This window comes from Scyliorhinus torazame, chromosome 8, assembly GCF_047496885.1.
Source record: "Scyliorhinus torazame isolate Kashiwa2021f chromosome 8, sScyTor2.1, whole genome shotgun sequence".
In the NCBI taxonomy this organism is placed as follows: domain Eukaryota; kingdom Metazoa; phylum Chordata; class Chondrichthyes; order Carcharhiniformes; family Scyliorhinidae; genus Scyliorhinus; species Scyliorhinus torazame.
This window is the reverse complement of record NC_092714.1, coordinates 245,228,813-245,251,723: the sequence shown is the minus strand read 5'-3', so window position 1 is coordinate 245,251,723 and position 22,911 is coordinate 245,228,813. Positions and strand designations below refer to the sequence as shown.

General features: G+C 45.2%; 1 protein-coding gene across 5 annotated transcripts; it reads left to right on the top strand.

Annotated features, from left to right (window-relative positions):
• Nucleotides 1–1,465: 1,465 nt before the first annotated feature.
• On the top strand, nucleotides 1,466–22,578 carry LOC140428500 (homeobox protein TGIF2-like). 5 transcript variants are annotated; one of them, XM_072515051.1, is made up of 3 exons: nucleotides 1,466–1,745; nucleotides 2,887–3,118; nucleotides 20,435–22,578. In XM_072515051.1, exons 2-3 carry the CDS (start codon nucleotides 2,909–2,911, stop codon nucleotides 20,957–20,959), a joined length of 735 nt encoding a protein of 244 aa, XP_072371152.1. In that variant the 5' UTR covers nucleotides 1,466–1,745; nucleotides 2,887–2,908; the 3' UTR covers nucleotides 20,960–22,578. The 5 variants fall into 5 exon arrangements, with proteins under 5 accessions (XP_072371152.1, XP_072371148.1, XP_072371151.1 ...); XM_072515047.1 differs by having other exon boundaries at nucleotides 1,467–1,745; nucleotides 2,877–3,118; XM_072515050.1 differs by lacking the exon at nucleotides 1,466–1,745 and adding an exon at nucleotides 1,819–1,943 and having other exon boundaries at nucleotides 2,877–3,118.
• Nucleotides 22,579–22,911: the final 333 nt, after the last annotated feature.

Genomic DNA, 22,911 nt, shown 5'->3' with positions numbered 1-22,911 from the left:
CATGGGCTCGCCGGCTTGGGATGTGAACCTCACTAATGTCACCAGGAGCATCATGTCGGAATCGGCACCAGGCGCAAATTCCGATTATTGCTTCGCCCAGTATTCTCCGCCCAGTCGTGATTCTCGCTGTCGGTAGCAGCAGTGGCGAATCCAGACCCTGGTCTATTTACTGTTGCTGCCCCCTGTAATTCTGCCAAAATTGCCAGAGAGGGCGGGAAGTCTAGCCTTAATACACTGTGGTAAAATACAATACAAATGAGGAGCCTGAGTAGGCCATTCAGCCCTCCAAGCCTGCTCTGGCCAGAGCAGTTATACTCTCCTACACAACAGTGTTACAGAAATGGGGTTCAATCGCCCAAATCACCGAGATCTGAGCTTTACTAGAAGAAGGTGGGGGTAAGGGGAAAACTAAGAGAATAAAATCTGCAGCAAGCTAATCATCCTTACACGCAACTGCCAGGAGTGAGGAATTGGAGGCATCGCTGGAGGTCTTGAAGTTCAGCTACTGCAGGACATGTGGATAGCTTTAAAAAAAACATACCTTTTAGTTGAAAAAAAGTTCACTGCTGGGGAGAGAGAAAGTTTGTCCGTTATTTTAATCAAAATGACACCATGGGCAAGTGATAAATACTCCCGCACTATCAACCTAGAAATGACTGCTTGTTGCAATAGCATATACCAAATTCATTAACATGGCGTTGACCCCTTTATTTTAAATGCTCGATTTTGGAAATATCACACACGTTAAGCATGCATCAACCATCCTTTTCTACGTTATAATTTGGAAATACAGTATGCATCATGTGTATCATGGCAAACATTTTTAATGAAGACTTTACTCCTTTCATAGGAGTAAAGCATACTTCATTCGAGGCTTACGTTAAGCTGCGATTTAGACAATTAAAAAAAAACATTTTATTAAGGCATTTATGATTTTATAACAACAAATACAAATGTCTCCCCGTGTTTGCGTGGGTTTCACCCCCACAATCCAAAGATGTGCAGGCTAGGTGGATTGGCCGTGCTAAATTGCCGCTTAATTGGAAAGAATGAATTGGGTACTCTTAAAAAATTTCAAAACTCAGTAAATAGCGCCCCAACCATACCCAACCAACATGTCTTATACACAATTCGCCAGTCCCTCGATTTAGACGAATTTCTAACATGTCTGCAGAACGAACCACCCTCAGTTCCCTGAATCGTTCCAAAGAGGATTGGGCGTGCAACAGTGGCCAGACATGATTTAATAATGGTTGCAAATGATTGCCGCTAGCAGTGACGATGGAACTGCGTGGAAGTTGTGACAGAGCTGGAGCCCTGTGTGAGTGAGAGTGAGAGTGAGTGTGTGTCACATTGCTGTTTGTTGGGTTGCAGCTCCAGAGCGGGTTGTGATTTCAGGTGACGTCAGTGTCAGGTCGTTTCCGGGGTGAGCTGTCAGGAGTTGTCAGGAGTGGGGGAGTCAGCAGCATTGCAAGCAGCAGGTACAGAGAGAGAGAGAGAGGAGCTTTGTTTAACTGCGCCACGCTGTCCTCGCAGGGGGAAGACGAGAGCACCAGCAGCGTTAGCAGCAGCAGCGCCCCCCACACACACACACCAGACAACACAGAGACAGACGCAACGTGCTCTTTCCACCTTCCCCCCCCCCCCTTTTTACACTTTTATATGAAGCTGCAAAATCCAAACTCCATCGTCCGGCACAAACGCTAAAAAAAAAGAGTGGGAGAGGATGAAAGCTGCAAAGAAAGGTAAGTTAGGTGTGACCTTGCTGCAGTCTTAACTGGCACGTTGTCAAAGCGCAGGCGTCCTGAACAATAGGAGAGAGCTGGAGGTTGCTGTTAGGTGTGTTTCCACCACCAACAACCCCTCTCTTTTTAAAAAATTGCTAGTTGCATTAAGGATTATTTACCCCCCCCCCCTTTCCCTCCAGCCCGGCTATGAATCTGGTAGGGAACCGTTTAAATCTTTTGTGTGTTGGGGAAATGCATCAAGTCCCATCTGTGTGAATGAGTGAGTGGCCTTGTTATGCGAAATGGTTCACTCCAGATGCCCTGGCTTGTTATATTTATATATATATTTTAAAACAAAGGGGGGGGGGGGCGGGAGCATGGTCTCTTTCTCAAGCCGGCGTGGGTTCGGCTCCTTTTGTTGTTAGACGAAGCACGCGTCCCAAAATCTATTGTGTGTGTTTCATGATCAGAAACAGAACAGTTTGTAAACTGGGATTTCTTCACACGAGGGCGAAACTTTCTTTTTTTTCTTCTCGTGCAGACTTCCACCCCCCCCCCCCAACCCCCAACACACACAAGTTTATTTTAAGTTAGCCAACTTCCTCTTGGGAATGCGGGTCTGACAGATGGGGGGTTAGTTTGAGCTGGGAATACCCTCGCAAGTTCCTGTTTCACATCAACAAAAGGGACAGTATTCAGCCACTTGTCAATGGCGGCAAAGTTTGTTCCCAAGTTTTTATTGTCCTGTTTCCCCTTCATCTACGTAGATTTTTTTAAAAAACGTGTTTTGTCGTTGGAAAGAGTTTTTGAAACGGGTTATTTTGAGAGTTAATTGAAGATTTTTTTTTCTCTCTCTCCCTTTGGTCAAAGAAAGGAGCATGTTTCTGACTTTTTTTTGTTTAAGGGGGGAAACTTGTGGTTTGAATGAGGGACTTCGTTCCGCCTCATTGCTCTGCCAGCAACTTCTAAACTTGTTTTTCTCCTCCCCTCCCCCCTATTTTGTGTTTGTAAATGGGGTATGGGTTTGTGATCTGCCCGAGTGGCTTTTGTGTTGCAGTTTGTGATGTGTGAGTAATGCCTGGTAACTAACGCTCTGCTGTTGACGTTGCTCCCTCCCCCTCTCCCTGTGTGTGTCTCTCTCTTCTGCAGCCTTCACCAGTAGCCAGAGGAGACCAGGGGACATGACCATGTCAGACAGCGAGACGGGAGAAGACGACGGCAGCTTGTCTTCCGACATGGCCCATTCCAAGAAGAGGAAACGACATGTGATTTTTTCCAAAGAGTCGGTGAAGATCCTGCGGGACTGGCTGTATGAGCACCGGCTGAACGCCTATCCATCCGAGCAGGAGAAACTCAGCCTGTCTGGACAGGCGAATCTAACAGTATTGCAGGTGAGGGGAATGGTTCAGTGTGGCCTTGAGGCTCCTGACTGGTTTCAGTGGCAATTCGTCGCCTTTACAAACACTGGTGTGTGTGTCTGTGGGTCTAGCTAAACCAGCAGAGCAGTGGTCAAGAGTTTGGCTGCTTTGCTTGCTGGCTCCATTTAAGTTCCTGACCTAGCATGTGCCATGGGGGCAAAGCCAAGAGGAGTGTAATCCTCAGATTGCTCTTGTGTATCTCTCCGGCAGTCAGCTTTTAGAGTGGCAGAGAGAGAGAGAGAGGGGAGGCCTGGAAGCGGCCTGTCTGTCATGGATGACATGCCACACAGGAGAAACGAATTCTGGGGTTGGGGGAAAGATGAGTAGAAGTTTTAAAAAGAATGAAGAGTGTTAGAGATTTTAAGTGCATTAAGAAGCCTGAAAGGTAGGATTTCGCAGGGATATTTGGAATATGCCTGAACCTTTGGGGGGTGACATTAAAACATTTAGATCCAGGTTTACCTAATTTGCATGTAGCTCAAGTAGTTGAAACCAACAGATTTCAATGTTACGGTTTTGGAGTTATTCGCCAATTAAACCAGCCCTTTACAACCCTGCCGCTCCATGAAATTCTATCAGGGCAAATAAGAAATCGGAATGCAGATGGGGTTAGGTTACTTGGCCTTCAAGAGTCAGCCTGAGCGTCTCGAGGGTAACAGTTTGGACACCCCTGCTGTATGCTCATGTGCTCTGAAGGACATGTTGGCTGGGGTAGAGGTTAGTTTAAATATTTAAAGCAAGGGTGGCACAGTGGTTAGCTCTGCTGCCTCACAGCAGCAGGGTCCTGGGTTAAATTCTGGCCTCGGGTTACTGTCTGTGTAGAGTTTGCACTTTCTCCCCCTGTCTGCGTGGGTTTCCTCCGGGTGCTCCGGTTTCCTCCCACAGTCTAAAGATTTGCAGGTTAGGTGGATTGGCCATGCTAAATTGCCCCTTAGTGTCCTAAAGGTTAGGTTGGGTTATGGGGATCGGGTGGAAGTGTGGTCTTAAGTGGGATGCTCTTTCGAAGGGCCAGTAGAGACTCGATGGGCCGAATGGCCTCCTGCACTGTAAATTCTATGATTCAGTGTATCATGAATCACCACAGTCAGGGCAGCATGGTGGCGCAGAGGTAGCACTGCAGTCTCACGGCGCCGAGGTCCCAGGTTCGATCCCGGCTCTGGATCACTGTCCGTGTGGAGTTTGCACTTTCTCCCCGTGTTTGCGTGGGTTTCACCCCCACAACCCAAAGATGTGCAGGGTAGGTGGATTGAACACGCTAAATTGCCCCTTAATTGGAAAAATGAATTGGGTTCTCTAAATTAAAAAAAAACGAATAACCACAGTCTAAAGCTTGCTTAATTGCCTTAAGGATGGGAGAAGGTTCCTGAGCCCATTTTTAAAATCTTCCCCACCGTTAGCCTTTACTAAGAGGAGGCATGCGTAGTTGTGCATTGCAGTCGGGTCGCACCTTTGCTTTGTGGTCACATGCATGTAACGAGGGGAAATTTCATTCAAAGAAAAAACCTCCAAACGTTTGTCGGGTTTGGGGTATAACCTCTTTTGTCACACCATTGACAGATCTTAGCCATTGAGGTTCATGGTCTGAATGACCCCAGCCCGTCCACATTATCTACTCTGCACCTCACTTGTAGATCTTGCTTAAATTTCCTCTTTGACCTGGGACTCTCTCTTTACTTTTTAATAACATCTCACTTAGCTTGGGGTGCATTTTTTTCCTCTATCCCTCTGCAAATTAACTTGAGATGTTTTCTTGTGATAAAGCTGCACTATAAATGTTGCAGGTTTTTTTTTTTTGAAGCTGTGGTAGTTTTTACAAAAATTAACGTGGCTTGGATTGGAGTTTATTCACTCGAGTGTTTTCTAACATGAGTTTCTTTTAAAGAGAGGTATTGTAATATGGTCCTGGCTGAGCTCCAGCCACTAAGTGTGACTGTGTTAGGGTATTTTGGGGACATACAGCTGATTGTTGAAGCTGTTAGTAAAAGTGAAACCAACCAGTTCCTACATGGAGTTCTGTCGCATGGCCATAGTCTTTGTGATTTTTTTTGTAATCGATCTAAGCTTTTTTCTTTCATGTGGTCCTATTAACTTTACAGAGAGCTGTGACTGAGACTTAATGGACATTTTATTACAGACTAAAGCAGTAAAATAGATCTTTAACCTTGTGTGGAGGCATGTTTATAACCAATTGACTGAAAAGCATGGGATAAAAGCAAGCGATTTGTACTCTCATGTTGTTTCTGACAGTCAGTGTACAGCAGTCAAAATAGTCAACATGCCCATCTTGGTCTGGAACCTTGTTATGAAACCCATTTCCTGTCCGTGTTTCTTGCCTGTGTTCTTATCTGTCTCTCAGGAGTTAGGACGAGTAACTCCTTTTGTGATTTTTGCTCTAAGCTTCAGTTGTCTGGAAGAGTAATTACGTTTCTAGATATAAAGGCGCTTCCAAAACAGCATTTTAAATTTCAAAATTTAGTTGCCTAAACTTGTTCAGAGTCCATTTTACTGGTGAATTTATGAGTTGGGCACCCTTGACAGGCATTACCAAAATATTAATTACATTGTACTGGGGATTGAAGGGTAGATTCATCGGGGAGATTGTCTTTTTGTACTTAGTTTGCAGATTAACAAGCATAATTTTCACCTCTTAAAAACAGTGTATATTCCTGTGGAAGCAGTAAAAACCAACTGCATCAAATTCCTGCAGTATGCCAGTGTGTGTAGATTTCAAGAGCCATACTGAATGCAAACGTTATAATCGAAGGCTGACTCCCTAAGTAAATGAGTTGTGAGCGGCAGATGTTGGGTTTGAGTATCTAGTATTTCCTTGTAATTAATGAAGAACTAAGCCCTTACATTCACCACATGTCCTGGTTACAAAGGGATTCATTTTCACCAAGCCCAACTTTCCATTGGGTACATCTCTAAAGTATGTAAACAAAAATGACTGCACATGTAGTAAATGCCAGATAGATGTTTGGTTTAAAAATAGTAGATTACTGCCTTTTATAGAGTTGCAAAGCAACAAGCGATCGACCTTTAAACCAGTGTATCAGTTTGCCCTTCGTGATGATGTCAATTAACACAATTGATGCTGTTGTAAGTGGAGTCAGCCTTGTTAATCGCCATAGAACCTCTACAGTGCAGAAGGAGGCCACTCGGCCCATCGAGTCCACACCGGCCCATCGAGTCCGCACCAACCCTCGGAAAGAGCACCCTACCTAGGCCCACGCCCCTGCCTTATCGCCATAACCCCACCTAACCCGCACATCTTTAGACACTGGGAGGAAACCAGAGCACCCAGAGGAAACCCACGCAGACACTGGGAGAAAGTGCAAACTCCACACAGTCACCCTGCCTTAATATTTTCAGATAGACCGAGTAATGAGTACATTTTTAATAGTCTTGCTTTGAAATCATGTCTATATCTCAAAACATTGAAGTAACTTGTGTAGGCAAACATTTAATATTTTGTCAAAAGAAATACTCTTGGGTCTATTTTGTGCCGGTTGCACATCAGAGTTGTAAGTGCCTTTAGTACAATATGAAGAAAAGAGCAAATGTGGCAGCCGTTTCCCTGACCTCGATACCCTATCCTTCCTTGATCAGCAGGAGCTGGAAATTTACAAGTAGTTGTTAAACAGCAAAAAAAAATTAGACCAGTTCACTACAAACAGTACCTGGGCAGTGCCTTAAAATGGACAGGCAAGTTTAAACATGACTGCATCTTAGCAAGTTCACATTTGTGTTCCAGACTTAACCTTGAGCCATGTTTTTCCGTTAATGTTGTAACATTGTTTAGTGTGCAGCACTAATATGTTCTTGCAGGCACCTGGAAGTGGCAGCAGCCACACCCCTGAGTCAACATTAAAAAAAAACATTCATGGAATTTGGGCATTGCTGGCCGAGCCAGCATATGTTGCCCGTCCCTAACTGTCCTTGTACCGAGTAGGCCACTTCAGAGGACATTTAAAAAAACAAATTTAGAGTACCCGATTCTTTTTTTTTTCCAATTAAGGGGCAATTTAGCGTGGCCAATCCACCTACCCTGCACATCTTTGGGTTGCGGGAGTGAGAGCCACGCAGACAGGGGGAGAATGTGCAAACTCCACACAGACAATGATCCGGAGCTGGGATCGAACCCGGGTCCTCGGCGCCGTGAGGCAGCAATGCGAACCACTGCGCCACCGTGCCGCCCCCTTTCAGATGACATTTAAGAGACAACCACATTACTGTGACTCTGGAATCGCATCTAGGCCAGACCAGGTGAAGGCAGTATATTTCCTTCCCTAAAGGACATTGTCATTACAGAAAAATCAGATTCACCAATCGACAATGGTTTCATGGCCATCATTAGACCTTTTAATTCCAGATATGAACTGACTTCAAATTTCACCATCTGCCATGGTAAGATTTGAACCTGGGTTCCCATGGCATTACCCTGGGTTTCTGGATCACTAGTCCAGTGACAATGCCACTACGCCAAGACCTAGGCTAGCTGCAGAATTATGGGAATGCTGCACTGTCAGAGGTGGTGTCGTTCTGATAAGGCAACAACAAAAAGTTAGATTGAGATAGTGCTTTTAACATGGTGACCCATCCCAAGCCACCCGTGGGATGGTTATGAAACTAAATTTGACACCAAACTACACAAGGAGACAAAATAGGAACAGAGATTTTTAGGAGGATCAGAAAAGCAGGTAGAGACATGGGGAGAGCAGGGAAGGAATTTCCGAACTTTGGGCAAGGCAGCTGAAGGCATCACTGCCAATAGTGGGTGGAGCAGCTAAAGTCAGGAGTGCACAAAAGGGCAGTATTAGAGTGAGTGCAGGGATTTCTGAGGGTTTTGGGGCTGGAAAAGGTTATCAAAATAGGAGTAAGGCGATGGAGAGACTTGAAAATAAGGATGAGAATTTTAAAATTGAGGCACTGCTGTCCTGGAAGTCAATGTAAGTCAGCGAGCACAGGAATGTTGGATGGACAGAATTTGATGTGGGTTAGGATGTAGACAACAGGCGTTTGGTGGTGCTTGGGTTTATGGCCGGGGGAGGGTGGCGAGCAGAGCATTGAAATAGGGCTATTGTTTAAAAAAATAAATTTAGAATAACCAATTCATTTTTTTTCCACTTAAGGGGCAATTTAGAGTGGCCAATCCACCTAGCCGGCACATCTTTGGGTTGTGGGGGCGAAACCCACGCAAACACGGGGAGAATGTGCAAACTCCACAGGGACAGTGACCCAGAGCCGGCATTGAATCTGGAACCTCAGTGCCGTGAGACAGTAGGGCTAACCCACTGCAACACCGTGCTGCCCTAAATAGGGCTAGGGTTAACAAATAGTGTGATATATCAGAGACAGTGAAGCAGCTGAGAGGTGGTGGTTAGGGAGAGCTCAGTGTCATCCACATACATGTGGAACCTGATCTGTTGTCACCTAAGTGTAGCATGTGGATGAGATGCAGGAGACGAGCCATGCAGTGCCCCCCCCCCGCGGGGACTCCAAAGGTAACAGTACTGATATTTACCCAGCTTATCTAGATAAATAAGAATGGAACCAGTCGAAGGCAGGCTCACCCAGCTGCACAATGAAGGAATGGTGTTACAGCAGAATAACACATGGTCAGCTGCACACAAATGGCGGACCGGTGGCGTAGTGCTTAGCACTGCTGCTGCATGGCGCCGTGGACCCAGGTTTGATCCTGAACACTGTTCATGCGGAGTTGGCACATTCTGCCCGTGTCTGCGTGGGTCTCACCCCCACAACCCAAAGATGTGCAGGGTAGGTGTATTGGCCATGCTAAATTGCCCTTAATTGGGGAAAAAAGAATTGGGCACTTTATAAGCACAGGTTGAGAGGGATGAGGTGAGCTATTAATAAAATCAGTAGGATGCCATTTTGTTTAACTGAAGCCATGTCTGCCATCTCGGGTAGTTGTAAAAGGCCCCCAGGGCTTAATTGAAGAAAAGCAAGAGTTCTTAGTTTATCGCAACTAAAACTTAAAAACCAGGTGATCTTGTAACTTATTTAATTGCTGGAAGTTTGTGCGCATCTTGACTGATTCCTACATTACAACATCGACTACAATTCAGAAGTACTTAATTGGCTATAAAACACTAGCCACCTGAGTGTTTGAAAGGTGCTGTATCAATGTAAGGCTGTCTTCTAGACCTGATTTTCTTGCCTGTCACGCTTCCAGTGACAACATACAGCTGGTCTCACCCAAAATTTGAAATGGAGCATAAAGTGTCTTTTTTAAAAAAGATTTCTTAAGTGTAAATTTTAGTTTTCATTTCTGACTGTTCTCAAAGTCTTGTTCATTGTTGCTATGTCACTGAGTCACCTCACCTCTTTGTCCCCACAATCATGATGATCTACATACAACTTAAAATTTGTATTGATTTGCCTTTCTTCCCTATTCTTTGTCTGTTCTCCAAATGCGAAATATATCACACGGGGCTGTTTTAAAGTTGTAACAAAGTCACTGCAATACAAATTGTGACCACTGGGGGGGGGGGGGGGGAGAGTTGGTGGGGAAGCATTTGAGTGGGGGGGGGGGGGGGAGTTGACGGGGAAGCATTTGCGGGGGGGGGGGGGAGCATTTGCGTCTAAGACAAGTGCAAATACTATACATAGCTTGTGTCAAGCCTAGTTTCCCAATACCTGGTCTGCAGTGCCTTCTATTGGAAAATGTAGCATTTTGAATTCAGGATACAAACTGATTTTATAGTTGTGGTTGCTTTTTTAAATACCTCGTATGTGACAGTGCTACAAAGATTGGCTTCTAAACCTACTTGAACCGAAAATCAAAATTTAAAGTGGCTTAAAAAGAACTCTGCCTTCGCGTGGATACATGCATGGGCATGAAAATGGTGTCTTTGATATCGTGGGGAAATAAATTGAGTATATTTGCTCACTGTAGTCTATGCATAAACATTCAAACCCTTATTAGCTCTCACTGATGAAGTAGGTATGTGAACCAGCCTAAGTTTCAACGTTTGCTCACTGTAGAGTCAGCGCTAATCTCTGTTTGGGGTGTAGTGGTCCAGGCAATACGGCAGGCCTCAATGAGTCCAAACTAGGGAGGGGAAAGAAAATTAGCTGGGGTCTCTATTACTGATTGCTATCCCCAGTGATTTACCTCTGGAAAATGCACATCTGGGGTCGTCGTGCTTAGACAGAATTGTCCTGGGTAGTGTTGTCCCCTGCCCCCTCCACTCCCCCCAATTCCCTTGATTTGAGTTTGCATGTCAGTACCACCTTCTTTACATGCGAAGGAAAAATCATTTGCAGCCAAGATACGAAAGAGCTAATATGGGAAAGAGAAAACTCTTTTACACGTTCTTGTGCAAATCTTTTTTAACCAATATACAAGAGTTAGGGCAGTGTGTCAGTCACTACAACTAGGCATGTAGAAATAAGGGACGCAGTGAAGGTAAACTGTCGGTTGTCTCATCTTTTTCTCTCCTCTCTTGTTAAAACAGCATTAAACATAAAAGGACAGTTTCACCAATGGGAAAGAGGAACTGCAAATCCTCAGAGCCACTTTTTCAAAGAAGGCCGTTATATAAAAAAACCAGTGCGATTGCAGGATCTCAGCAGGGTGGCTGTTCTGCTGTCCAGATGGGTCTGTTCTTTTGACGTATATTGCTATGTGCACACAAACACACTGCAGCCTGTTTCAGCTGTGTCCCTGTGATAGATTACTTCGGACAAAAAGTAGGCTGCTGGGAAGTAGACGTCAGAGGTGAATCCACATCCTGTTTACCCTACAATTCCCAAAATTCATTCTCACACAAATCCTGTCCTTGATGGCCTATCCATTCCTGTTTGGATGCATTTAAAACGGAGAATTGTAACGTGGATCGTATCAGAGTTCCACTACTTTCAGCGTCTGGTCAACGTAGCAAAGTGCACATCACACGGGACCTCCTTCAAATACAGGAGTTCAGATGTGAGTTTGAGTTTTATGATGGATTAGGGCTCTATTTAGCTTGCACTCACCTGAAAATCCTAATCTTAAATGGGAGGCTGACTCACTCAGCCTAATCCAATGAGTGAGGACTGATTCCTAATCCAGTGTTTTATGTTGTTGGAAACTGAAGTTGATTCCACTGGGCGGGGGTGGAGGGCACAAGGCCATCCGATTTACACACTGGTTGATTCAGTGGCACTTTGTTGTTCCTGCATATATACTCATTAAAGATGTTGGGCGAGATTCTCCGACCCCCCCGCCGGGTCGGAGAATCGCCGGGGGCTGGCGTGAATCCCGCCCCCGCTGGTTGCCGAAGTCTCCGGCACCGGATATTCGGCGGGAGCGGGAATCGCGCCGGTTGGTGGGACACCCCGCTCGATTCTCCAGCCCGGATGGACCAAAGTCCCGCCGCTAAAATGCCTGTCCCGCCGGCGTAAATTAAACCACCTACCTTACCGGCGGGACAAGGCGGTGCGGGTGGGCCCCGGGGGGTGCCCCCGCGGTGGCCTGGCCCGCGATCTGGGCCCACCGATCTGCGGGCGGGCCTGTGCCGTGGGGGCACTCTTTCCCTTCCGTCTCCGCCACGGTCTCCACCATGGCGGAGGCAGAAGAGACTCCCTCCACTGCGCATGCGCGGGAATGCCGTCAGCGGCCGCTGACGCTCCCGCGCATGCGCCGCCCGGAGATGTCATTTCCGCGCCAGCTGGCGGGGCACCAAAGGCCTTTTCCGCCAGCTGGCGGGGCGGAAATTCGTCCGCCGCCGACCTAGCCCCTCAAGGTTGAGGCTCGGCCCCCAAAGATGCGGAGCATTCCGCACCTTTGGGGCGGCATGATGCCCGTCTGATTTGCGCCGTTTTGGGCGCCAGTCGGCGGACATCGCGCCGTTTCCGGAGAATTTCGCCTGTTTTCTGGAATGATAGCACTGTTTCATTTTTGAGGCCCCTGTTTCTGTCTGTCAAAATTTGACGAGGTCCACTGGGAGGGTATAAGTAATAAGGGATCCCCACGCAAGCATAAAATTACTGCTTTTGTGACCTGTGCCATCCCAAACACTCATAACAACGTAAGTGCTTAAAAATAGTGTGAAAAGAGGTGCTTTTCTTCTTGACCCCTATTTCCCCAATTTGCTACCAGGGTTTGTGTGACTGTTGGCAGGCTGTTCTCCTCTGGGGTGCATCACAACTAAGTCCTGTCACCAGATAATGGTCAGGAAGGGGTGTTCTGACTTATTCATTCACCATTTTTCAATTCTCTGCCTGAGATCACAACGTGAACTGTAGAATCATTGTAAGAAGTTTTACAACACCAGGTTAAAGTCCAACAGGTTTGTTTCGATGTCACTAGCTTTCGGAGCGATGCTCCTTCCTCAGGTGAATGAAGAGGTATGTTCCAGAAACATATGTATAGACAGATTCAAAGATGCCAGACAATGCTTGGAATGCGAGCATTAGCAGGTGATTAAATCTTTACAGATCCAGAGATGGGGTAACCCCAGGTTAAAGAGGTGTGAATTGTGTCAAGCCAGGACAGTTGGTAGGATTTTGCAGGCCAGATGGTGGGGGATGAATGTAATGCGACATGAATCCCAGGTCCCAGTTGAGGCCGCACTCGTGTGCGGAACTTGGCTATAAGCTTCTACTCGGCGATTCTGTGTTGTCGCGCGTCCTGAAGGCCGCCTTGGAGAACGTTTACCCGGAGATCAGAGGCTGAATGCCCTTGACTGCTGAAGTGTTCCCCGACTGGAAGGGAACATTCCTGCCTGGTGATTGTCGCACAATGTCCGTTCATTCGTTGTAGCAGCGTCTTCATGGTCTCGCCAATGTACCACGCTTCGGGACACCCTTTCCTGCAGCGTATGAGGTAGACCACGTTGGCCGAGTCGCACGAGTATGTACCGCGTACCTGGTGGGTGGTGTTCTCACGTGTACTGGTGGTATCCATGTCGATGATCTGGCACGTCTTGCAGAGATTGCCTTGGCAGCGTTGTGTGGTGTTGTGGTCACTGTTCTGAAGGCTGGGTAGTTTGCTGCAAACAATGGTTTGTTTGAGGTTGCGCGGTTGTTTGAAGGTAAGTAGTGGGGGTGTGGGGATGACCTTGGCAAGATGTTCATCTTCATCGATGACGTGTTGAAGGCTGTGAAGAAGGTGTCGTAGTTTCTCCGCTCCGGGAAAGTACTGGACGACGAAGGGTATTCTGTTGGTTGTGTCCCATGTTTGTCTTCTGAGGAGGTCGGTGCGGTAGAATCATGGAATGGTTCCTTTCTAAGCTCTGACATTTTAAATTATAGCAACTGCACCAATACTCTTTCCACCCCCGCTCCCCCGCCAAAAGCTACCAAATCCTACTCTACTTGTTTTACATGTACTTCGTGAGGGATTTTTTTCAAGCCACCATCTAGTTGACTTTAAAGGATGGAAGCAAAAAAATTGCAGGTGCTGTAAATTAAAACGCTTCTGACGGATCTATATTGGAAACAACAACAACTTATATTTATAGAGTGCCTTTAACATAACGTTGGGACTCCAGGAGAATTTTAAAACTAAGCATGAAACCGAACCATGCAAGGAGTTACTAGGTCAGATGGTCAAAGAGAGACGTTTTAATAAGTGTCCTGAAGGAGGACAGCGGAGTGGGTTAAATGTCGGGAGGGAATTCCTTGTGGCTTGATTCAAAGTTGATCGTTTTCACTTACTTGACAGTAGTAGTTAACTGCTTTGGGTGAGATTTATTTGCATCCATTTGTGGAGAGTCAGAGGCGCCTGACAGTTTACAGCTATTGTTTAAAGCTGCTTTTGGATTGCGCAAGGTGTCGTATCAATGCCACTGGAACTAGCTCCAGCCAGCAGCAAAACCAAAGAAGAACCCAGTAGTGATACGAAGTGTTAGAAATTTGAAGTCTTTTGTGTACGAAACCAAGTCTCTCTAAGTTCAATTTTGTAACTTCTAGAGAAAGAAAACTCGTACAATGTGTTGTGTCCAGTGCTAGAAAGCACACTTGAGGAAGGATGTGAAGGAAATGGAGAGGATGCAGAATAGATGTTCCAGAATGGTTCCAGTGATGAGAAGCATTAGTTACGTGGATAAATTGGAGACAACGGGGTTGTTCTCCTTCAGAGGAAAGAATGTTGGGAGAAAATTTGATCAAGATGTTCAAAAACACGAGGGTCGTAGACCGAGGTAGATAGGGAGAAACTGTTCCCATGGTGGAAGTTTTGAAAACCAGAGGGCACAAAAAGTAAAAAACTGCAGATACTGGAACCTGACACAAAAACAGAAAACACTGGGCAATATCAGCAGGTCTGACCGATTTTGTGGAGAGGAGAATGGAGCGAACGTTTTGAGTCTGGATGACTCTGGATTGGCCCTGCTAAATTGCCCCTTAGTGTCCAAAGATGTTAGGTGGATAGGCCAGATCAATGCACGGGATAGGGCGGGGAGAGTGGTCCTCGGTAGGGTGCTCTTTCGGAGGGTCGGTGCAGACTGAATGGGCTGAAAAACCTCCTTCTGTAGAGATTCTGTGGATTGTTCTTGCAGATTGTTGATGCATATTTGGTGGACTGAATAGCTTCCTCCTGTGCTGTAACCAACTCTAAATATTGGGAACACTCCGCAAGTGGGATACCAACTGTATACAACTGTTGACATTTCAGACCTTGATCAGAACAAGGGTATTTCGAGGCGGCACGGTGACGCAGTGATTAGCACTGCTGCCTCACGGCGCTGAGGACCCGGGTTCGATCCCAGTCCCGGGTCACTGTCTGTATGGAGTTTGCATATTCTCCCCGTCTTTGCGTGGGTTTCACCCCCACAACCCAAGGATGTGCAGTGTAGATGGGTTGGCCACGCTAAATTGCCCCTTAATTGGGAAAAAAAGATAATTGGGTACTCTAAATTAATTTTTAAAAAGAACAAGGGTATGTCTGGTGAAGGCCTCATTGAAACATCATTGAATTATAGAATGATACAGCACAGAAAGAGGCAATCAGCCCATCATGTCTACAGCAGCTCTGTTGTAGAGTTAGCCAATCGATCCTATGTCCTGCTCTTTCCCTATTGCCCTTTGTTGTTTTCCCTTCTAATTGCCTCTTTGAATGTTTTTTCCCCCTTTCTTTGCATGCGCTGCTTGACTTGCTGAGTCTTTCCAGCATATCCTGTTTTTGTTTGCAAATATAAAGGCTACCAGGATCCAGCTGCTAAATGTACTAAACAAAAAAAATGTACACCTGCCATTCATGCTGTCACTTAGTACTGCTGGCAGGTTTTATCTTATCACATTTCCTTTCATTGTGAAATCAAAAGGTTGGGCAAGGTTAGAAAGAATGCATATATTAATACCTGTCTGTCAGAATACAGACAAAACCAATAAGTATGGGGCAGCAGAGTGGCGCAGTGGTTAGCACTGCCGCCTCACGGCGCCGAGGACCTTGGTTCAATCCCAGCCCCGGGTCACTGTCCGTGTGGAGCTTGCACATTCTCCCCGAGTCTGTGTGGGTTTCACCCCCACAACCCAAAGATGTGCAGGTGGATTGGCCACGCTAAATTGCCCCTTTATTGGGGAAAAAAAATGAATTGGGTACTCTAAATTTATAATAAAAGAAAAAAAAAATGGACCAATTTAGAAACAGACCCACTCTCCACTCTTAATATTACTTAGAAAGTGGATTTAAAGAAAGAGTGATTGGTGTAATACGTTGGATGTTCGCCCTCCACCTCTGGATTCAAATCCAGAACAGAAGAAAACTGTTGAAAGTCTTCTCGGTCTGTTAACTGCAAAGATCATATGTGAAGTTGGTTTTCTTAATGTGTTTCCTAAAGAGCATTGTCTGCAAGAATTAAACTGTACGCAATTTTGTATCTAACAGAAAATCTCATTTAGACGGTCAGGCTTTCAGGTTAAGGAATGGAAAAATGGCACATTGACTGTGAGAAGTTTTGGTCTCCTTATTTCAGGAAAGATATTATTGCAGGCGGTTAAGAGAAGGTTCACTAGGATGATCCCTGGTATGGAGGGATTGTCTTATGAGCAAAGGTCTTAAATTGGCACCCCTTTATTCTGTGCCCTCTCGTCCCAGACTCTCCCGTGTGGTTGAGATTCTACTCATTGGAATTTAGAAGAATGAGAGGTGATCTCATTGAAGTATATTGGATTCTTCAGGGGATTGAGAGGGTAAATGCCGAGAGGGTGTTTCCCCTCATGGGAGTGTCTAGGACCAGAGGGCATAGTCTCCGAATAAAGGGAGGCCAATTGAGATGAGGAGCAATTTCATCTCCCAGAGGGTTGAGTGCTATTGGAACCATTTGCCACAGAGCTGTGGGGGCAGAGGTCTTGTATATTTAAGGCTGAGATGGACAGATTCTTGATCAGCAAAGGAATCTAGGGTTGCGGGGAAAGAGCAGGAAAGTGGACGTGAGGCATGTCGGATCAGCAATGATGCTATTGATTGGCGGAGTAGGCTTGAAGGGCCGAATGCCCTACTCCTGTTATTTTTATGGACCCTCTCATCCAATGTCTACCATTGGCAATGCAGCTACGGTCCTAAGCTGTGGAATTCCCTCCCGACCTCGCTACCGTTTCCCCCTTTTAAAACCTACTTCTTTGACCAAGCTTTTGGTCAACTGTCCTCATATCCCCTAGTTCGGCTCAGTGTACACAGTCCTCTGAAGTACCGCGAGTTGCTTTACTGCGTTAAATGTGCTATATAAATGCAGGTTGTTTTTGCTGCAGTTGAGTATATTTTTGGGAGGGAAGAGGAAAACATTTACTCTACACTCCAAACATACTGGGCGAGATTCTCTGATCCTGAGGCTAAGTGTTGACGCCGTCGTAACGGTGTTGTGTTTCACGGCGGCGTCAACATGCCCCCTGGAGCATCGATTCTGACCCCTACAGGGGGCCAGCACGGCACTGGAGCGACCCGCGCCGCTCCAGCTGCCGATACCGACGTCAAATGGGCGCCGCGGGTCTGCGCATGCGCGCTGCAGCCGGCACTAATGCGCAGTGCGACCGGCGCGAATGCGCGGTGGCTCCCCTCCACGCCGGCCCCGACCCAACAGGGCGTATGGCTACAGGGGCCGGCGCGGAGCAAAAGGGGCCCCTAGCCCGATAGGCTGGCCTGCCGATCGGTGGGCCAGGCCACAGCTGAGGTCCCCTCACACCCCACCAGGCCGCCCCGGATAGATGGAGAAGTGGCGGACCGGCGTCGGGGCGGCGACGCACGACTCGCGCCCGGCCCGGCGATTCTCCGGACGGCGTGGACTGAGAGAATCCGCCCACTATACCCGACCTAGGAGTAATTGATATTGGCACTAAGTGATCAAAATGACAACTCGGGCACGGTTTTAGGAGGTAAAAGCAACCTGTGGATGCTGGAAATCTGAAATAAAGCAAAGGGCTGGCAGCATCTATGGAGAGAAACAATTAATGTTTTGAGTCAAATATGATTTCTCCAGAACACAAGGTGACTCCAATCGTTAATTCTGTTTTTCTCTCCACAGCTGCTGCCAGACCTATTAAATATTTCCAGCGGTTTCTGTTTTATTTATGGTTTTGGAGGGACAGATTTGCTTAGCGTCTGGACCACCCCCCGCCCCCCCCGCCCCCTGGAAGGGTTGCGGGGGAATTAAAGCCTGGACCTTTAGTTGCAGGATTTGTTGGAAGGTGTTTTTCTTTAAGGAAACACCGAGCCCCAGCCACCTAAAGCGACTCCACTCCCAAAAATCAAAATGGAAGGAAACTGTTTCACCAATAGTAAAATCCCATCAATACGTTTGAAAAAAAAAATCCACTTTTTTTTTTCAAGTGTGGGAGATTGAGGGTGGAGGGGTAAAAAGGAGAGACTTCATCTCCTCCATTGAAGCCACTTTGTTTTGTTCGCTTTTGTTGATGAATCTGTCCCACGGTTAAAAAGGGCTGTTTCAACAGCAGGAAGTGCTGTTTTCAAAAGGCAAGGCCCACTGAATGCATAGATTTGGTGTTAAATTTCCCTCTAATTCCAGCACTAACTGTAATCAATACTGTTAATTATGCCTCTGGTGCTGGGCTGAAAAGTGAGAGGAACCCCCACAAACTTGCAGGGAATGTATCAAAGTAAACATTTCAAAAATTCACCTTTCAAATAGCAGGTCGGATAGACAATTCAAATGTACAGAACCATACTTAACATTAGATTTTCTTTGTAAAATCAGTAATGGGAGTTAGTAGTGGGGCAGAGCTCCTTTTTTATACGATTCGATGGATTTTAAATACTGCTTTTCTCAGCTGCAAACGACACAATGGTAAATATCTGTTTAAGTGCCTGGAACTGGAGGTTAACAAGTAAAAGGGTTTCCCACGTGTTAAATCAAGTGGTGATCAAAGCCTGAACCTTCCCTTTACTGTTTCTGGTTGGCAACTGGAGTCCGCATCCAGTTTTGGCCAGTAAATTGGAATCCACTTTAGTTGCCTTCTATGTTTCAATTTGGATTCCAAGTCCTGGTTTCTTCTGCCAAATCAGCTTTCTGTAGCCCAGCAGCAGACTTGATGGCCCAGTTTGGATCTGTGAGCCTGCCGCGGAGATAGATTTAACAGCATAGCATTTGAAAAAAACTCCCAGAATCTAACTGAAAGGAACAATCTGAAAGCAACTAAAATGGTGCCCCTGAAGGCAAAAGCATTCCTTGATCCACAGCCACTGCTGCTTATCTTTGACGTATACCCATTCTGTCTTAATTGCATGTTGAAAAAAAATCCACTCTTTTGATTTCCAAGTTTCAAGCACAATATCTCATCATGTGCACAATTTCTTTTTGTTTGGCTTTCGAATATATTCGGGCGTTGGGTGCTCAGATATCCGATAGCAAACTTTTCATGAGGATCTCTACAATGACATTATAAACTTGAGAGAATTATAAAAGAAGGCTGAATATTCAAGCAAAAATAAAGGATTTCTTCAAGAAAATCAACGAGGCTGGCCATTTCTTTAAAAAAAATGAAGAAAAGATTTACTTAAGTCATTTCAAAATGTTAAATTCTCTGAAGCAGTACGCTTTAATGGCACAGCCTCGAAACTATAATTTGGTGCCTTGGATCGCTTGCATGTTTTAGGCAGTCTTGTATTCAGTTTCCACTCATTTTGCCTTTTCTATTTGTGTTTGGATTCCTTACAAATGCCTACGCTAGCCCCCCCCCCCCCCCCCCCCCCCACACTACTAACTGAGTGTGCTTTGTGCTGCACATTTAAGTTACTCAGTGCACATTCGAAGGACCATAGCAGCAATTCCTTCAGCACTGGTTTCAAGTTACACAACTTGATCAATGTGTAGTATGCACCCATGCTGTCATGTGTTCTGGGATAGGCAAACTGCTTTCACATCAGTGCTTGTTTACAAAGGCTTTGTCCTGGCTGCAGCAAATGGGATTCGAGTTGCCGTTCCACTCCTCAAACTTTCTGCCCCTTTTTAAATTCAAACCGTTGCAACTCATTTTGTAAATGGAGCTTCCTAATCTGTGTGATCTCCAAACACGCCGATACAGAGCCCGCCTGATCAATTCCGTCAGCAAATAAAATCAGGGGCTTCAAACTGCAGCAGTATTAAACCAGCAGGGAATACAAAACCTACGAGGGCACACGAAGGAAAGGGAAATCAGGCTGGTGAAGAATGACTCTCCATAGCTAGGCCTCAAAATGGATTGACTTTTAATATTTGCCTTATAAATAAAAAAAATTCCAACTGAGGGGCAATTCAGTGTCTACTATGTGCGTACTGTGTACGTTCTCTCAGCCGCAGAAAAATACTTTTCACTGTACTTCGGTACATGCGACAATAAATCAAATCAAATTCAGCGTGGCCAATCCGCCTACCCAGCACATCTTTGGGTTGTTGGGGTGAGACCCACACAGACAAGGGGAGAAGCCTTTTCAATTTAAACTAGTATCATGGGCAACATGCAATTAGGAACTTCTAAAGTGACGGTTAGTCGTCAGGTGTCCAGCTAGGTTCTGTAAATCAGAAAGCTGAAGTGAGAGCAGTAAACAGCCTCCATTTCTGCGTGTGTCAGACTAGATTAAGTGAGTGAAGGTTTCGGGGTGGCTCAACTTTACAAAGAAAGTTCTTTTATTAAAAGAAAAAGTCCGAAACACTACATTAATTCATATGGTGTTAGGTTGCAGAAGCTTGTGGTATTGTCTGAGGGTTTCCACACTAGCTGGACTTCATAGCATGGAAAAGTCTGATTTTGAAATTTTCACATACTGGCAGGATTTTTCTTGCGTATTAATGATTTTGCTGTTGTGAGAAACCATAAAAATAACTGCTTGCTCTTGCTTTAAAATTTAAGGTCTCCAACTGGTTCATCAATGCAAGGAGAAGACTTTTACCAGACATGCTGCGGAAGGATGGCAAAGATCCTCTTAAATTCACCATTTCTCGCAAAAGCAAGTCCTCTGAATTAAACCCATCTCGAAGCGTGGGTGGACCAAACCCATTGCAGAATTCCGCTTCAGCTACAAGCTCCACTCTTTTGTCTGCATCTGTTCGGCCTTCTGTCATCTGCCATGCTACAGCATCGATGGTTAAAGATATGCCTTTACTCTTCTGCCCAGACTCTGGCATTGACAGTAAGAAAACCTCAAAACTGATTGACCAAGAGGTAGTTCGACCCCTGATTAACACTAATAACCCCACTACTTTGGTGACGTGCACAGATTCAATTAGTCCTAACAATGGACTGTTCAACACACCACCTCCCACTCCACCAGAACTCCATCAGGACTTCAGTGGGTTCCAGTTGCTGGTGGATGTTGCACTCCAGCGGGCTGCTGAACTGGAATCTCAGAAACAGAATATTAAGATTTCATCTTAGACACACACACACACCAAGGAGTTTGGCGAATGGGAGTAGAAGTGTAGATATCTGAGAAGCCTTTCGGTTGGTTCCAGTCTGTGAATGGGCAGTAGCGCATTACTTAAAATTCACTCTGGAGAAATGATTTATCAAAATGCATCTCTTCTGGCTGGAGGAACAGCTTAAAAGTCTGTCCACTTGAACTTGAGGTTAATCTCTCATGGCTGTCCGATTGATTGTAGACCCTTGGAATTGGAGGGTTGCAATAATTATTTCTAGTAGTATTCTCAGAAACTCCATTGTAGCTTTGCACTCTGCAAACTGTAGGTTCTGGGACTGCAACATAGTAAGCATTATAGCATTCTGTACTTTTTACAGCAAACATAAATGAGCTGTAATCGTAATTCAAGGAACTGCAGATTACCTAATTCGTTCAGGTTTCATGTTGACTGACCAATGTGTCTTTGAAGATTTGGTCTCATAGTTGTTTTGCTTAAGTGACGCTGCTGTCGTTGAAACAGATTATTGAGTACAAATCAAAAGTGCAGTGTCAAGGTAACCCAAAGTAGTGTGGATGACCGGGACGGGAAATTCTCTTGCACATTCTTTAGTCCTCAATATGTGCAAAGTGTCTCAATCATAAGATATTAGGAGAATATTTTTTCATTTGTATATAATGGATCTTTACTACTGAGCTGAAGAAATGTAACTTTAAATTGTGGTTATGTTAGAGGCAAATTATAAGATAAAAGTGGAACTTCCTCTAATCACTACTCAATAGATTGATATAGCAATGTGACATTAGCTCTTGAGGTATTCATTTGTAACTTGAGTACAGAACAATTAAAAAGGTAAACTAATTTCTATTTGTTAGTTCTATTTGTGAATGTAGCTATCTGATTTTTAAATTTAAAAAAAAATGTACATTGTTAAAGGTGATGTGAAACTTCCTTTTTTAACAGTAGTGCTAAGATCATTATCTGATAGGCTGGGATTCACTAGTTTTCAGATTCTAAAACTTATTTGGTGGATGATATTCAGGACGGTTACATTAGAAAATGTATTGTTGGGGGGGGGGAATCTGATTTAGGAAATGATGACCCTGAAATAACCAAAATACTGCTTGCTTCCAGTGTGTGGCAGTGGTACAATGTAAGATTGGGACTGAAACCAGTAACATGAGCTGTCTTTCAAACAAGCCATTCCCGCAAACTGCATTTGGGATAATGCATGGATTTGTTTTCAGACCATTTACTTTTGTCCTTGCAGCTGTTTCGTACATCAGCCCTTTATTGTAAATCTTATACATGACCAAACTCTGTACCTGGGGTTTTACAATGGAGTTTTACATAAACGCTACTTGTGTTGGAAGCTTTAAACAATTTGGTTCAGTGTTAATGCAAAAAGGGGCTTTGCAGATCATGTATATAAGTGAGATAAATGCAAATGTGCCTTATATGACGGTGGTTTTTTTTTGTTATTTGAAGGGACCACCCAACTATTCAAGTCTTCAATTTCAATCTGTGCAATATTTAAAGGAGTTCTTTCAACTCCATCCTTTTGTCTTACAGGAACATTGATCACATCTGTGAATTTTTTTTTAATACCACTCTAATAAAATTCTTGACGTTTGATAATTTTGAGTTATGTAATTATTTAACTGTAAATTGGTAATGGAATATTCAGTTTTTGGTGTGTGAAGGGCAGCACGGTAGCCTTGTGGATAGCACAATTGCTTCACAGCTCCAGGGTCCCAGGTTCGATTCCGGCTTGGGTCACTGCCTGAGCGGTCTGCACATTCTCCCCGTGTCTGCGTGGGTTTCCTCCGGGTGCTCCGGTTTCCTCCCACAGTCCAAAGATGTGCAGGTTAGGTGGATCGGCCATGATAAATTGCCCTTAGTGTCCAAAATTGCCCATAGTGTTGGGTGGTGTTACTGGGTTAGGGGGATAGGGTGAAGATGTTGACCTTG